Source organism: Argopecten irradians, chromosome 4, assembly GCF_041381155.1.
Source record: "Argopecten irradians isolate NY chromosome 4, Ai_NY, whole genome shotgun sequence".
Classification (NCBI taxonomy): Eukaryota; Metazoa; Mollusca; class Bivalvia; order Pectinida; family Pectinidae; genus Argopecten; species Argopecten irradians.
In genome coordinates this window covers 16,809,003-16,827,080 of record NC_091137.1, presented here as the reverse complement: position 1 = coordinate 16,827,080, position 18,078 = coordinate 16,809,003, and the positions used below count along the sequence as shown (strand labels likewise).

The window sequence follows — 18,078 nt, the reverse complement described above, 5'->3', positions numbered from 1 at the left end:
CGACCTGAATGCACAAGTTTTCTTTTATGTGAGTCGCTTCAGAGTTTATCTTCATTTTACTGTCGGTTTCCGAAATGTTTGCACATTTTTTGGTAGTTGTACCGAATGTAGACCGAACCTTTGCAGATAAACAATAATTAATAAAATTTATATATATATATACATATGATTTATTTAACCAATAACACCCATTGTTGTGGGCATGGTAGTGTGATGATGGGGATGAGCTACCGTGAATACGTCCAAACCAGAGCACATGTGTTCCACGTGCACACTCAAGTCATTCAAATCGTCATGTGACATTTGTGTGTGAGTTCCCTTGGCTACGAGATACATCAGGTTACCCTGAAAGAAAACGGAAATGGATGATTATCACATACAAATTAATTACCGACTTGTCTGAAAAATATGAAATGAAAAGAAATGAAACGTATTTTTGCAATTAAGTATTTACCTCTAATTTCATGAGCCCGTCGGTAGTGTGTACTTGAGGGCGCACGGATCCCTTTAACCTTTCAATGTAGCATTTACCTCCCAGTTTAAGGACCATTTGATGCTAAGGGTTCAAGGTTAAAAACAAAATAAGTTTGATAGACACAGAAATAATATAAACACTTTGTATGCAGCTTCAACTGAAGGAATCACAGATATCATGGGATTTATTAACTTATTGTGTCGTCTTAAGTTTAAAGTGGACAAAATGCAACGGAATTCTTATAGTTTTATATAAAATTGAAAGATGAAAAGAATAATGCTGCGTAATCTAAAAGGATTGTTAGGGTATGGTTTCTTCAAATAAAAATATCAAACACTGAACATATATCGATTAAAAGTTAACATACTAAATAAATCAAATGCAACGATTGCTTGACAACCATGTTACAATATGTTAGTATTTGAATAAAATCCATACCGAACGGGCATCATAATAAAAAAGGCCTTGGTCGAACTCGTTCGATTCATGCACATGGTGGTGGCCGGTAGGCGAAACAGTAGTCATTCCACATATCTATAAACGACATCACATAATACATTGTTATAGCTAAAGATAGAATTATAGTCATTCCACATATCTATAAACGACATTACATAATAGAGTGTTATAGCTAAAGATAGAATTATAGTCATTCCACATATCTATAAACTACATCACATAATACAATATAATAACTAAAGATAGAATTGTATTTATTCCACATATTTTTAAACGACATCAACTAATACATTGTGATAACCAAAGATAGAATTATAGTCATTCCACATATCTATAAACGACATCACATAATAATAACTAAATATGGAATTACAGTCATTCCACATATCTAAAAACCAGACATCACACGCTAATAAGCTTAAAAAAACAACAGGTATTAATTGATTTAAGAAGGAGTAGTAGATACCCCACATGACAACATAACATACACAAGCGATGGTGGTCGGTAGGTAGAGCAACATCACATGACAATCAACCGTAGCAGGAATGAGTGACATATCACTGGTTTGTAAACTATATACGTGGTATATAACCGGAGACTTGGATAGATATCTAACTCCCCGCTTATAGGTTGGCGAAAGTTTAGTCCTGTCTTTATGTAAAAGGGGTTCCTATTATTTTGTTAGATTCATGTATATATTTTAACAGTTAACAGTTTTACAATTAGGTACTAAACGTGATAATTATACCGTTATTTACAACTGAGATAAATGACATTATTCACTTTTAATCACGTTTCCGTTTTTATCATACTTGTATTTACAAACCGGGTATATCCTTATAACTTATTGGTGCAGAGCTAAAACCTATTAAATGTCGATGAACTATGGAGATGTTGTCATTCTATAAAATCATTAACAACAAATACATGACACCAGCCTTTTTAATTTCTTTTAATATAGCAAAATATTCCGAAAGTGTTTGGGTTTTAGAGGAAATAGAACATCAGTTTGCCTAAGTTGATCTCATTTGACTATTATCACTGACATCAATCATGTATTGGACACAGCGGGAAAATGTCAAATTCACATAACATGTTCATTGTGTGACAAAGATAAATGTATTTAATCAATTTAAAGTTTCTGAAATTACAGAAATATTTCATACATTTTCATGAAAAGCAATGCAAATACATTTAAATTATCGATCTACATTATCATTCTTCAATTTTTAGTGTAAATCATACCTGCCCAACAAGGCAAAAGGCTAAAGCCAGCACGCAGAACATCTTGCTGACAGGACGAAGGAGTCAAGCTCAACAAGAATGGTCTATCAGTGACAACAGATTATATAAATGTATTGATATACACAGAGGTCCTCACAGGGAATTCGGCCCGTTCTGAAGTGCTCTATACGCTGATAAGCAAGGTCAAATTTAGTCCCGTCTCTCTTTGAAATGTTGAAAGATTATATCTGATCATGTATATATTTTTTATAATTGTGTCGGAAAAAAACACATTGAAACTATACAGTTTCCAATAAATAATGTAAAATCATATCATTAGAAATGTGTTTTATCTTTATAAGATAAATTCAACCATGATTTTTATTCTATTCGTTTTTTAATTGATTAATAGATAAAACATGCACTAGGTCCCTGCCAGTAGTCGTGAAGGAACAGTAGTCAAGATTTGGGAAAAAATGAATTGTTTCATCTCACGAAACACATTACTTTCACGTAAACAAAACAACACCATCATGAAATATTCGTTAGCAGCTCTAGACATTCGGAAATCGTAGACTATGCACACAACTACTATACCGTCAGGACAACTGATTGGATACCAGTAGTATTATTAATTCATTTAATTTAGTATTTTTTCATTGATTTAAAGCAATAACAAATACACAGACCATGTTAAGTCATTCTTTAAGCAGGTTTTAATTGGAATCAATTGTTATTCCTTTATGTCATTGTAAACACTTTATTTTTCCGTATACAATATTTCACGATTTAGGCATTTTCAACAGATTCGTGAATACACTAATTCAAGATCTTCGCGAAACTTTTGAATTGAAGTCCGAGCTCACTCGTGAAATTACGCGATAAAATACAGAAGTTTACAGTATCAACATATATCCTATTGTTTTTAATATTCTATTGTAAAGTGACGTTAATGTAGCAAAATGTGAATTTCCAGAAGGGTCTGTGACGAGAAAATCTCCCTTGTGTGTCCTGTATTGTGGTCAACTGACCTATATAACACATTATAGAACCGCCATGACCGTGTCACATAATTAAGTCACGATCTCGGCTATATTCGGGAAGGGAACAGCCATATGCTGGCAGTTGCGTCATTCGATTATATGTGAAATTAGTGTCATACAGTATGGCTTTTCAGCAATAAAAAATCTGTAGTACGGTGTGCACAAGTGCAACTAAGTTTGTTAATTATGTTGTCAAAGACTGAGCTTCGCGAAACAAATCTGTCGAGTTATTATATATTTGAGATTTTGTTGATGTATTATGTATGATATGCTCTGTTTGTTTGTTCGACTAACTTAACGTCCTATACTAACAGCCAGGATCATGTAACGATGGCCTCCTATGTATGTGATATTGCGTGTATGTAGTGCGGGTGTGTGTTGTGGAAGACTGCGGTATATTCATGTTGTTTCTTCTCGTATAGTGGAACTCTTGCCTTTTTATAGTGCTATATTACTGATGCATGCCGCCGAAGACATCAAGCAATTTTACCCCACCCGTCACATTATACTGACAACAGGCAAACCAGTCGTCCAAGAGCAGAAATTACCATTTTTATAGATTTTGGCTGGTCTCGGCTAGGGGACAGAATCCATAGCCTTCCTCACAGGGGCTAGCGGTCAACAGAAGGCCAAAAGTGACGCGGTGTCAACGGAGACATTAGAAAAAATAAGTTAGTTAGGAAGACGAGAAAAGATAAGATTTCTAAATTAGGTCTCCATTTAAGATTATGCAATAGGGCCAGCAGGTACAATTCCAATACCCTACCTGCAGGACAATCATGATATGCACAAGTAACCTCGATATTAGGTGTATCTATACCTCGTGGGAAATACGTACATCTTTTTAGAATGTCCGAAAAAAAGGAGGTTTAATGTTAATATTGCTTTAATTTCATATAAAATGTGTGCAATTCGTATCCATGTATGTATAAATAATGCGATCCAGGAATTCAAATAAAAACATTAAATGGACAATTTTCACAGTGATCATGTTGTCATATCGAATCGACTACCACTTCGTCATTATATTGAAACGTCCTTTTTTGGGGACGTGTATGTGGCGCGGCAGGTATGTTTGGCTAGGCGATGGGGTGTTGTAGATCGTCAGATTGAGACCCGGATAGGGCACGAGTAATAATCAATAAATTGCCATCCTTTGTTAAATTGTGTTTCTTTGATATTGCTTGAATTTGAAATAGTCAAAAACCTGATAGTGTATTGTGATAATCGGTATAAAAATGTTAACTGGTATTAGAATTCGCAACATTTGGCAAGAAATTTAAAAAAAAAAAGACAACAAAACTGATCTTGGTCGACGTCTGTGCTTAAAAGGATATTATTTATGTAAAATGTTTGTGGCAGGAGTGTTTCGTGAGCGCAAGTGCAAGGTCAGGAATTTCTACGAGAAATCCGACTATTTCTTGACTGTATGTACACCTATGTATATGTTGTGTCAATTTTTAGATGTTGTTACGACCAAGAATAACAGAAATGAGAAACCAGCAGCTAAATTCCAAACACAATTTAATTTAATGGGACTCGAACCCGTGACCCAGAGGTGGAGGGCTTGTGGTAATATGCCGATACATCTTTTTTTAAGGATAAAAATAACTTTATTTTTTCCGTCAAAAGGGTCCCGGGGGTAATATGTCGAGACATCTTAACCACTCGGCCACCGCGGCCCCTTACACAGTAAACAAATAAACACACAGAACGTGATGGAAATAGATCATTCTAGATCCCTACTTATAATCAACATGTTAACAAACATGTATGTTCTATAACCTAAATTAATGATATGACCTTTATAGAATGTATATTGATACATGTAATATACATTTAGCTATAGGAGTTATCTCCCTTATTTAATAACTACATGTAATTAGTCTCATACATAACAAAATTCTAAAATTATTTGTTAATTTATTTGTTGAACTGTCTGATATTTTCGTGTAATGTTAAAATTGTTCACGCACGTGTTATGTGATACAGATAATGAAAAACAAAGAAAAGAAAATGTTAGCTTAAGACAAACCTGTGATTTAAATTATTACTTCCTATCGATTACTTTATCGGACCTAATTGTATCAAATCGGTTAAACAACATATAACAATTGTCACCATCTGTAGATTGGAACTACATGTGCGACTTTTTATCAAGTTTGCCCTAAGAACCTTGCGGTGTTGTTGTATATAAGTGTGAGACAGTATGTGGAGACATAACCCAGCCAGTCCTTACCAACATGTACTGTGCGTTAGCCGTAGCCTTGTGCCTGATTGGGCAGGTAAGTGTTAAATCAGTCGTTTAAAGAAAGTAGACAATGTCAAATGACAACGAAAAAAAAAGTTTGATACACATTGGTGATTTATCTTCTACATTTTCTGAAATGCGTGCTTTTGATGTTATTTTGATTAAATGTGTTATATAAATGGTAAAAAGTATTTCACATTCATCTAACGTGGAGCTGCTGTGTGACGAGAATCAATTTAGGGTTTGATGACATTTTACATTATTTAGTACACAACTGTTGTTTTTATGATTTAATTCCTACATTGTATATTATAATACGTTTTAATACACATGATAACAAAAAATTAACACTTCTAGAAAACATCAATTTTGAATTAATGGAGATTGGTGACAGATAGCAGGTGCTCTCTTACCAAATTCATGTGACAGCAATGTTAATATGCCTTCTTTAGACAATGTTATTTGATTACAGATATATACCATGACTACAATACCATCGACACACCGTCCCCATATCCACGAATCAAACGAGTTTGATCAGGCATTGTTTTATTATGACGCTCTATCGGTATGTATATACGTGCAGATCATCATAAAATGTCGATATTATCAGAACTTTTGTATCGTATTCTCCTTTAGTGATAGCCAGACTTACTCGACCATAAACCAGACATTAATTGTGTGACTTGGACGTGTTTATCACTTTTCTTTTGTCCCGGAACCATATCTGGAAAAAAATTGACTTATTCATATATCAATAAGTATAAGTATTATCAATTCTAAATTAGTATATATGATAGAGTTACATACCGTTACAAGTAGCTCATGTGTTTGTTAATGTCGTTCCTCTCATACTAACCTAGACAGGCCCATTTTTATAAAGGTGATGAAGTTATAATCAATACAATCCATCAGAAGGCAGATAATGTAATATGCAAAAACGGCATTATGGAAAAGAATACCTATACTACAACACTAAAAGACGGTAACCGCAAAATAATTATCATGCATAATCTACTTCTATTAATCTTAATGTCTGATTATCGTTTAAATGGCGCATTATTGTGTTGACAGCATGAAATGGTGATGAAAAGGGGACACCAATGTTATATACAGAAACTGAGAGTGTCATCTAGACCGCAGGTACACACAGAGGCTGGACTTCTGAAGTTAGAGGTATGTTACTATAGGGTATTAACGGAATGGTCTGTGAGTCTCTGAAGTTAGAGGTATGTAACTATAGGGTATTAACGGAATGGTCTGTGAGTCTCTGAAGTTAGAAGTATGTTACTATAGGGTATTAACGGAGTGGTTTGTGAGTCTCTGAAGTTAGAGGTAGGTAACTATAGGGTATTAATGGAATGGTCTGTGAGTCTCTGAAGTAAGAGGTATGTTACTATAGGGTATTAACGGAATGGTCTGTGAGTCTCTGAAGTTAGAGGTATGTAACTATAGGGTATTAACGGAATGGTCTGTGAGTCTCTGAAGTTAGAAGTATGTTACTATAGGGTATTAACGGAATGGTCTGTGAGTCTCTGAAGTTAGAGGTATGTAACTATAGGGTATTAACGGAATGGTCTGTGAGTCTCTGAAGTTAGAGGTATGTAACTATAGGGTATTAACGGAATGGTCTGTGAGTCTCTGAAGTTAGAGGTATGTAACTATAAGGTATTAACGGAATGGTCTGTGAGTCTCTGAAGTTAGAGGTATGTTACTATAGGGTATTAACGGAATGGTCTGTGAGTCTCTGAAGTTAAAGGTATGTAATTATAGGTTATTAACGGAATGGTCTGTGAGTCTCTGAAGTAAGAGGTATGTAACTATAGGGTATTAACGGAATGGTCTGTGAGTCTCTGAAGTTAGAGGTAGGTAACTATAAGGTATAAGGTATTAACGGAATGGCCAGTGGGTCTGAAGTTAAAGGTATGTAATTATAGGTTATTAACGGAATGGTCAGTGGGTCTCTGAAGTTAGAGGTATGTAACTATAGGGTATTAACGGAATGGTCAGTGGGTCTCTGAAGTTAGAGGTAGGTAAGTATAGGTTAACGGAATGGTCTGCGAGCCATTACTATATATAGTTTATCACTTATCATTAATAAGTTTCTAACGCTAAATATGACGACAAACTAAAGATGCAACACCATCTAAAATGATTGGCCAGTCTACAATTGATTTACAATTGATTGATGACAAGCAAAGTCAGCGGCATTTTAAGATGTTATAGCAATTTAATATCGTTAGAATTAAGAAAATGTTTTGAAATTCCTGACTACATAGTGAATAAAAGAGCGTGATCTTAAGGTTTAATACATATCAAACCGCAGTTGAATTCAAAATAAATACAAAACTATAATTGTGTCGCTTCCAGGATAGCCTCATGATCCTAGTTGCCAAGGGAAACCATACACTAATGAACCACAATGACGTCAAGGCTTTGAGTGTACACGTGGAAACCATGTGCTCAGGACTGCCAGTTTACGTCGTGTCACCTCTTCATCATTATCATACCACGACTATGGCTCCAATTGTTTGAATAAAGTTATATAATGCTAATACAGTGTTGTAATAATACACCAATACGACCTATAGAAAATGAACATAATTATAACAGAAAAAAAACATAATTAAGATGTGACCCATTGGTGGAGGTCTGAAATCATTCTTGCCTAAGCCGTCATATGACGAAAGCACGCATTTCAGGAAATTTAGAAAATAGATATTTTTCTTAAAAGTGTATAAACATGTCAGACTTAGTGTCTTTAATAAAGACGCCCAGATATTGAGCCAATGGGAAGTCACGTATCTAACCTGGATATTGCGACGTAATATGAAGTGTATAAACATTTAAACACAGTATCAATGAATCACTAAGATAAGTTTGAAATAATAATAAAAACAAAATAACCAAAACAGCTTCATGATTGACAACTATAAGAATTCCTGATGCAACTAAAGGAAAGAACCCAGATTAATTGGTAGTTTCGTCTTAACCAACTACAGTTTGAATGGCAAATATTACACCTGATTTCAGTTTATAAAGTGATTGTTGCCAGACCAGTATGGTCTACGGTGCTGTCAGAACATACATGTAGCACTGACGCTATTAAAGGAGAGAAACAAGTTTGGTTGCAGCAGAATTATTAGGATCTGACTTTACGTCAGCTTAAAAAATTGAACACTGTGACAAATATTGTCCATGATTTCTTACTTCTCACAAAATACCTTCATATTGAATATACGATTCCTTCGACAAATCTGTAAAAACAACTTCTCCATTATTACACTTGGACCAACATGAATAATTATTATATTTCCATTTAACTTTACACCCACTCCACCACCGATGTTATCATGGGTGGAGAAAGAAAGTTAATGTTTCGGCTAACTTTTCATATGTCCGTGACCCCAAGTTGCTTGTATCCCTATATTAGATTACTTGACGCCAACCTCGATACGTCTCCTTTGCCTATATACGCACCTAAGCATTGGACGGCATTCAGTTGGCATTCATAGCCAATATGAATGCCAACTGGACAGAGGCAAATTCTATGAAGCGTGCTGCTAATATTTACATTTGGTTACAATTGTATGATGCAATTAAAAGGGATTTTTTGCATCTATGATAAATTCATCATTCGTTATCGTCATGGATGGAACAGCCATTTGAACAGCCGTTTTCCGTGATCGCTGGCATGACAATTATGACTTTACAATAATAATAATAAGCGCTTGAAGTTCAATGACTATAAGAATGAAAACTGCGCTTGGTAAGGTCGCATAGTGGGACTGCAGTGAAAATGTAAATATTTAAGCATTGATGTTACTATTTTTTAACTTCATAGGGGTATGAAAGAAATTTTGTTTGCAAACTGTTTGTATCCGCGAAGCAAATTCTCACAAAAGTTTGCAAACAAAATGTATTTCTTAACCCGATGAAGGTTAATAAATAATTACATCAATGCTTATAATTAATATTTCAGACTACCTGATTACATAAATTACGTTTACACGTCAATTTCACTGATTTTCCAATGGATTACTTTTTCTTATTCAATACGCAACGTGGACGTCACTATTGAGACGTCATGATAACGTCGGATTTTCGCGCCATTCTCGGATTTTTTATTCATTGTATATGAAGAAAAAGAAGCAGCCAATCAGCCCGTCGATCCCCTAGTAACCACCCTGTTATGGCCCAAACTGATACCCCTCCGTTGTCCATGTAATAACCCTGTTATGACCCAAACTGATGCCCCTCCGTTGCCAATGTAATCACCCTGTTATGGCCCAAACTGATACCCCTCCGTTGCCCATGTATTCACCCTGTTATGGCCCAAACTGATACCCATCCTTTGCCCATGTAACCACCATGTTGTGGCTTAAACTGATACCCCTCCGTTGCCAATGTAATCACCCTGTTATGGCCCAAACTGATACCCCTCCGTTTCCAATGTAATCACCCTGTTACGGCCCAAACTGATACCCCTTCGTTTCCAATGTAATCACCCTGTTATTGCCCAAATTGATACCCCGCCGTTGTCCATGTAATCACCCTGTTATGGCCCAAACTGATACCCCTCCGTTGCCCATGTAATCACCCTGTTATGGCCCAAACTGATACCCCTCCGTTGCCAATGTAATCACCCTGTTATTGCCCAAACTGATACCCCTCAGTTGCCCATGTAATCACCCTGTTATGGCCCAAATTGATACCCCGCCGTTGTCCATGTAATCACCCTGTTATGGCCCAAACTGATACCCCTCCGTTGCCCATGTAATCACCCTGTTATGGCCCAAACTGATACCCCTCCGTTGCCAATGTAATCACCCTGTTATTGCCCAAACTGATACCCCTCAGTTGCCCATGTAATCACCCTGTTATGGCCCAAACTGATACCCCTCTTTTGCCCATGTAACCACCATGTTATGGCTTAAACTGATACCCATTCATTGCCCATGTTACCACCTTGTTTTGGCCCAAGCTGATACCCTTCCGTTATTCATGTTACCACCCTGTTATGGCCCAAACTGATACCTCTCTGTTGCCCATGTAATCACCCTCTTATGGCCCAAACTGATACCCCTTCGTTGCCCATGTAATCACCCTGTTATGGCCCAAACTGATACCCTTCCGTTTGCAATGTAATCATCCTGTTATTGCCCAAACTGATACCCCTCCGTTGTCCATGTAATCACCCTGTTATGGCCCAAACTGATACCCCTCCGTTGCCAATGTAATCACCCTGTTATGGCCCAAACTGATACCCCTCCGTTGCCAATTTAATCACCCTGTTATTGCCCAAACTGATACCCCTCCGTTGCCCATGTAATCACCCTGTTATGGCCCAAACTGATACCCCTCCTTTGCCGATGTAACCACCATGTTATGGCTTAAACTGATACCCATTCATTGCCCATGTTACCACCTTGTTTTGGCCCAAGCTGATACCCTTCCGTTATTCATGTTACCACCCTGTTATGGCCCAAACTGATACCCCTCCATTGCCCATGTAATCACCCTGTTATGGCATAAACTGATACCCCTCCATTGCCCATGTTACCACCTTGTGTTGGCCCAAACTGATACCCCTCCGTTGTTCATGTTACCACCTTGTTATGGCCCAAACTGAGGTTCACGTCGATGTAGTTGTAGACTTGAAAGACGAAGGACTCCAATATTGTGTCGACGTTTTATTTTATTCTGTGATGCATATATACATTTCAACTTACAATGTACGTGTAAGCATGGTTATTACAAGCACACAGAGTAATGCTGTGGTTGGCCCCGAAATGGGACCAGACACAGGGTGTGTCCGCTATCCGTCCCTCTACTCTGTATATCTGAATATCACTCCCAGCCCCTTAATGACTGGTAACTCATGTTAGTACAACATAAAATTAGATAATAACAAGGAACCCATCTTCATGTATACACACGACTGTTACGTCGCTGACAAGTAGACATTTGCCCTGGAGACGCAACACGAGTATGTCTCAAATGCCGTACAAATTAACTCTTGAAGATTTTGATAAATAATAATTAAAGAGAACAGATGTTACTGATTTCCATACTTCTATATCAAATGTCAGATTTTAGGTCTCTGTGACCTGATTTTCAGTAAATGGTACTCATACAAACAAATGTTCTCTTTTTAGGCTTCTGGTGACCTACGACTATTCAGAAAGTACACAAGACCCGATTGTAATTATTTTGCTATGAGATCATCAGGTGAACTTAAGAGGGAGCTAGTCTTTCATGCCATATCCACTAATGCTGATGAATTATGTACTGATGCTTTTAGATATAGTGAATCTAGATTATTTAATATTATTTTATGCAAACTTTGAAACCAATCAAGTCAATTCAAATCAGATTTATATAGAGATCATCTTTTTGATAATTACTCTCTTGTATCTGTGGCAGTTCTGTTGAGGGTATTTATCACTTCTTTCTATTTTGCCCAAGATTTATAATCGAAAGACAACTTTTAATTGATATCCAACTAAATCTTAAGTTGAATCTCAACTTAAATATATATATCTACATCTAATAAATAATTTTAACTTGCTAACAAGGGGAAGCAATTACCTCAGTCATGAACTTAATTCTGCAATGTGTGCATACATTCAGAAATACATTGAATCAACAGGTAGACTTTATAGCTAAAATTATTTTTGAAGTAAATTAACATATTGATTAATTAAACTGCACTGACACTATATTTACTCCTACTTTACCCTTTACTGTATCATATATGTTGATGTGACTTGGCTCTAAGACATATGAAAACACTATTGTTAAGAATAAACCAAATAACACTGATTAATTCCTTTCCCTATATGAATTGAATGTAAAAATGAATATACATGCATATATGTATATATGTGTGTTTACTTCCTCAATGTTGCTCATACTCCGTATATTTGTGACTAGGTAGGCACTTAGTGGTAAAACACTATGGACATTTTAGTGCTGTCCAGTTACAATGAATGTCCGGAGTGAGAGTGACATTGAGGGATTAAGTTTTAAGTTTTAAGTTATAAGTTATAATCAAAATTTAGTTAAGTTAAAATCAGAACCTTTTGAATAATCAAATATTAATCAAGTAAGAACGTTATCAATTAAAGTTTAATACAACAGGAAGATATGCATGTTTTTCATCGTAATTTCTTCTTATTATATATGTGACTAACTATTTGTAAGTGTTTTCAGTAATATGTATGATTGTTGTTAATCAAAAAAAGGATTGAATATCATAATATGCATCCAGTCCAGAGCAAATATGCTTGTAAAGATAAAATATGTTTCTAAATTGTATGTATAATACATGCATGCAAGCATGTGGAGAGGGCATATATAGCCTTTGCCTGCTGCCCGATCCAAAATTATATCTTTAAATAAAATATTTTGAAATGAAATGAAATGTACACAGCATAGATTATAATACAGTACAGACAGTCCAAACATCGACAGATGTCCTCATTTCCAGTGTAGGCGTTATTTGTAGTATATGTGAACACATGTGAACGTGTTCTACATTGTACAATGGTAATTCTTCTAAAATATGAAGCTGTGTATGACTGTTTTTTAATTCACATAACACTATTTGATATACATTGTATTCAGATTATTGTTATTTTTAGATTTTTCATTCATGGCATTGTCTGCAGAAAATGTTTTTCATATATGTCAATTATCTGCAACTACAAAAATATTAAAGAAAAAAGTGGTTTTTTTTATAATCATCGAAAAGGAATACGATCACGAAATGGAACTTAAGGTCAAATCTTTTATAGTTGTTATCTGCAACTTTTTTTCAAACATTGTGTCCCTTTACGGCGCCCCATACGCCTTATCTTATATCCATATATAGAGGTAGACACATTTTTCAGGTTGTAGATCTCATTCCCTGAGAATTCTAATCTCATTATCCTGGAAATCCAACATGCAGGCTGTTATATTTGTTGCTCTCTGTGTCATTGCACAGGTTATGATGCATTTCAGTCTCAATATTTAATGAAATAACAAAATTTTCAGACAATATATTTTATCTTGATATTAGCTTGAATATGTTTTTACTTTTGACGTATTAATGTTGTTACATATCGCCATTTTGTATCCAGATATACGCCGAGACTACCACCTCAAAACCACATCACCAACACAACCATGAAGCAAACGAACTTGATCCCGCACTGTTCTACTACGATGGCCAAACAGTAGGTATTGAGTGGATAACATCAACAGCTAAACTAGAATATATATAATCTACTTATGTTTGTAAATAAGCACATGATCTGACAGTGATAAGTGTTACGAGAGCACGTTTTTATGCTTGCCTTATATTACCGTTCTCTATCTAGGCAGCTACCTACCGAATGTTTGTCATTTTTGGAAATGCAAACGTATTTAAGTATTAAACTATCTTCCTATGGCATCTATGGTCTATATAGATGCCAGAGCTTTGATTGTCTGCAAAGCTCTGGCATCTTTATAGACCATAGATGCCATAGAAAGATAATTTAATGCTTATATTTACATTATCAACTCATTTTAGGATCTCTGCATTAACATTGTTTAAGCTAGACCATGAAAACCGTTTATCAACGACGATTTAATCAACAAGATGGAACAGCCATTTAGACGGTTATCAGTTGACGTCACCACGTCAACATTAGTGACGTCATAAAGGTCACCTTTTGGGTGTCGGTTATACCGTCATATCCTTCAATTTGCCTTGGTTAGTTTATACAGTAGAAGTTACAAGTAAATGTAAATATAGGTTCATAAATGAGTATGTTGTATTTATTTCATACGGTAATTAGTAGTTTTAAACGTGTAGTTTTTGTGAGTCTTGTCAAACAAATCTGAAAACATCAAAGCGAATTTCATGAAATATCGCATGAACATATTAAGTAGTAGATACATGGAATCAAACACTTACAATGAACAACAATTTGAAGAATTTCAGTGAGACAATGCATACAAATCCCATCCATTCTCGAATCCTGACTTTCCGAAATACGGAATAACAGTCCAATTACATGTAGGTGATTAAATGATAGTGTAATTAAATATTAATTGCAAATATAGATTTATTGCTTATGTTGTATTTTTATGAGCAAGCATATATAAATTAATGTTGTGTAAAGAAACTATATTTCCTCAGATGCCACAGAAATGTTATCTCAGTTGTTGTCTATATTAGACTCACGTGCATCGAATAAAACATACTTGAAACATTATCTTTAAGATGTTCTATTCATATCGCGTTTACGTTTCATAGTAACATCTATAATATTTATGGGCGAAATCTTACAATGGCGGCTACCTATGAAATGGCCAATAATCATCATTGTATTTACAGCACCGCCTCGTTATGAAGTTGGGAAACAACTGTTACATCGAGAGAATAACCTCACATCAAGGAATAGATGTTCACACAGAAGATGGGCTCCGGGCTGCCGAGGTAACTTCTCATTATTTATTCTAAAGAAAAACCGTCACAAAGTAGTTATATGTGATCATAATCGCATACTAATTTATCGCTTGTTGAATTAAAAACCGATGTTGAGATATCTGAAAAATTGTTTAAAATACAAGAAAAATAAGTTTTTACGTCATTAATGAAATAATTATAACAAATTAACGATATTGGAATCGTTGCTGAAGATATACATGTAGTATCGATGTATTGATTATAATAAGGTGTCAGGATATCAACTTTACGAAAATCTAATCAGTGTTGTTTAGTTAAGTTTTGTACTTGTCACATGAACTACAATGTGTGTGAAAAGCCATCCGCATGTTGATATATAATATAGAAACATGAAACACATTTAAGTTATTGACAAACAAATTAAATATAATGCCGAAAAGCTTTATTTGGAGTTTGCAAAAAAAACATAACGTTACCTAGTTGCTTTTGTAGACGTTTTGAAATAAAGATATATGACAAAATATGTTTTTATTGTTTTCAGTCAAAGCTGATGTTGTGGGTCGCTAGGGGAACAAAAACGCCAATGTCACATGACGACGTTTTGAAACTTAGTCAGCATGTAGAGCACATGTGCGCAGGCGCGTCTGTTTACACGGTTTCCGCTGTACATCACCACCACACAACTACCATGTCAACAGAAATATAGAATGTAAATGGTAAATACAAATAAACAAATCTTTCAATTTTTTGGAATGAAGTTCATTATTCAGTTTTCGTCTTTATAATGATATTATATCGTTTTCTACCTAACGGTATTACATATACTTTATTCAAAATTATCATTGTTAGTTTTCACTGTGTAATAGTCACTGTGAGTAAAACCATGTTAAATACCATATCAAATAGAAACATACACTAAGGTCGGTTTTGGTTTATTTTTCCTTGCGTCATTTTGATATCCAGGCTCTGTGTAGATTTACGTATGTGGATAGTTCAACAGAATGAAGAATTAAGACACATATGTACCGTCCAACCTTCTTGTCTGTTCTGTTCTCTTTTTCAAATTGAAGTCTTAATGAAACTGCTTCGAGAAACAACAAAAACAACAAAAACAACTTTTTTTTTTCAAAAAGCAAAATTCAATCTCACTATAGTGCTTCGATATTTGTATCAATATTGAAAATTCAATAACAATATGCCTTTCTGTGATCTCATAACATTTATATACCTTAAATGCAAAAACTTGACAGACAGATACTGTTCCGCTCAAGAACAATGCAATGCAAAGATACATTTAGTAAATATTAGGAAAACATAATTGAAGTGTCATAAAAAGATGAAATGTGTCATGAACTTTTTATAAATACATTCACATGGAAATATATGCATGTTCTTCAGGCCAAAATCTCACACACAAACAAATAATCAATATCAGTCTCACAGACCAGCAAAGTCAGTATTTCATCTCGAGCATTGTTCTGATTATACAACGTTGGATTATAAAACCAGACAATGCATATCAATGATATTAAAAGTGCACTTTTAACATAAGCATAACGAGGGGATATGATACCAAGTTTGTTAATTTATATTTTCAAATTAAACTGCAAAATCCATCACATTATTAAAAGACTTGACGAACAAAGATATGTCTGAACATCCTGTTTATAAAAGCGTAAGCATACATAAAATATAATCCTGACTATATATGGTACAATATACATTTATTGCCCTGACGGTAGGGAGACATGACGCTTTGTTTACCCCAGGCATGTTATATTTCCCGAGGGCGGAGCCCGAGGGAAATATGACTTGCCGCGGGTAAACTGCTTTACTCGCACTAGAATACAAGTCTAACGTAATGGCTAGACTTGTATTGTTTGCCCAAAACACTGTTGCCGTATTGGGCTAACGTTACAGATAGAGTTAAATCAGAAGTTAGACCTACCGTATCTTTCAGCCCAAATCAACTCCCTTTAGCATGTTACATTATATAAACATTATATGGAGTGTAATTGTGTTATCTGTATCCTTTATCATAAGAATATTAATACATTTCCTCGGACGGAAGCGTCGACCAATCAGCGACTGTGACTCATCGGTGAGGTATACTAATACATGTTATCTACGCTAGTGTGATCACTTCTCACACTTGTTTGCATATCTCCTCATAATTAAAACTAAACTTGACAAATAACTGCATGTCTACTATTAGACATGCAGTCATGTAATAACCATTGATCAGGTTTCCTTTATTATATTGAACGAAAGAAGCATGAATAGGTTTGCAAAAATAAGATGAGACTAGTTTTACCCTATACATGAACCTTGGTGTGTGTTAGTGATGGCACGCACATAGACGAAAGTAGGGAGACACTCTAATTAAGTATAAGGTAGACTGTCCCTGATATCGAACTTACCATATATGTACAAAATACTTGATAGGTATTTCGCAACGTAACTAGAGAAAGGACAACAAAACATTGTGAAATGCGCAATTACTTGCATGTAACTCTACAATACAGGCTTTGTTGCCGAACATATTTTCTAAATATCCATTTATAACATTTACGATTGCCTTTAGAAATAATGATCAGACTGAAAAACATCCGGTAAAAGAAGTATATGAAGTAGGTACCGCATTCTCGATCACCATATGTGTGCAGTCTAGGCTATTAGATCAGACAAGTTTCATGTCAATTGGTATGGTATCCAAATTGGTTTCACTGAAACCTTTATTTGAAACCTTCTAAAGCAATTGACTTTCCAAAGTGTCCACACATTACAATATTGCAAATATCGTTCATATTTAGCCTTGTTTATCGATTATAGTGATTTTAATATTAATCAATTACATTTACAATACAAATGTCATTGGTAGAAATTATACGTCTAAATTGTCTTGTTTAAATATTTTAAAACACAGCGATGACTATGGAAATGGATGTCTTTATTGGTCATAACTGAAGGTCACAATGAGATCAGATATTTAAGGTACATGTATATGACTCCGGTCCAATTCAATGGATTATTTTTGTTTGTGGATAACGATAATAGAACATAAATATTTGCTTTTGAAAGACATATTGCATTTGGTATCCACTAAAATAAATTCGTTAAAAAAGGATAAGTAAGATTTTCATTTGTATTGAATTGATAAGTAAATTTATTCCCTTCGTTTTG

General features: G+C 35.0%; 3 protein-coding genes across 3 annotated transcripts; 2 read left to right on the top strand and 1 right to left on the bottom strand.

The window, feature by feature from the left end:
* Positions 1 to 146: 146 nt before the first annotated feature.
* On the bottom strand, positions 147 to 2,317 carry LOC138320788 (uncharacterized). The gene is made up of 4 exons (XM_069264003.1): positions 2,181 to 2,317; positions 914 to 1,009; positions 455 to 556; positions 147 to 345 (listed from the first exon to the last, which is right to left on the bottom strand). Exons 1-4 carry the CDS (start codon positions 2,220 to 2,222, stop codon positions 175 to 177), a joined length of 411 nt encoding a protein of 136 aa, XP_069120104.1. The 5' UTR covers positions 2,223 to 2,317; the 3' UTR covers positions 147 to 174.
* Positions 2,318 to 5,420: 3,103 nt separating this feature from the next.
* On the top strand, positions 5,421 to 8,008 carry LOC138322412 (uncharacterized). The gene is made up of 4 exons (XM_069266442.1): positions 5,421 to 5,487; positions 5,926 to 6,021; positions 6,528 to 6,629; positions 7,824 to 8,008. The coding sequence occupies exons 1-4, from the start codon at positions 5,446 to 5,448 to the stop codon at positions 7,986 to 7,988; spliced, it is 405 nt and encodes a 134-aa protein (XP_069122543.1). The 5' UTR covers positions 5,421 to 5,445; the 3' UTR covers positions 7,989 to 8,008.
* Positions 8,009 to 13,347: 5,339 nt separating this feature from the next.
* LOC138322411 (uncharacterized) lies at positions 13,348 to 15,640 on the top strand. Its single transcript, XM_069266441.1, has 4 exons — positions 13,348 to 13,443; positions 13,580 to 13,675; positions 14,824 to 14,925; positions 15,437 to 15,640. The coding sequence occupies exons 1-4, from the start codon at positions 13,402 to 13,404 to the stop codon at positions 15,599 to 15,601; spliced, it is 405 nt and encodes a 134-aa protein (XP_069122542.1). The 5' UTR covers positions 13,348 to 13,401; the 3' UTR covers positions 15,602 to 15,640.
* The last annotated feature ends 2,438 nt before the right edge of the window (positions 15,641 to 18,078 follow it).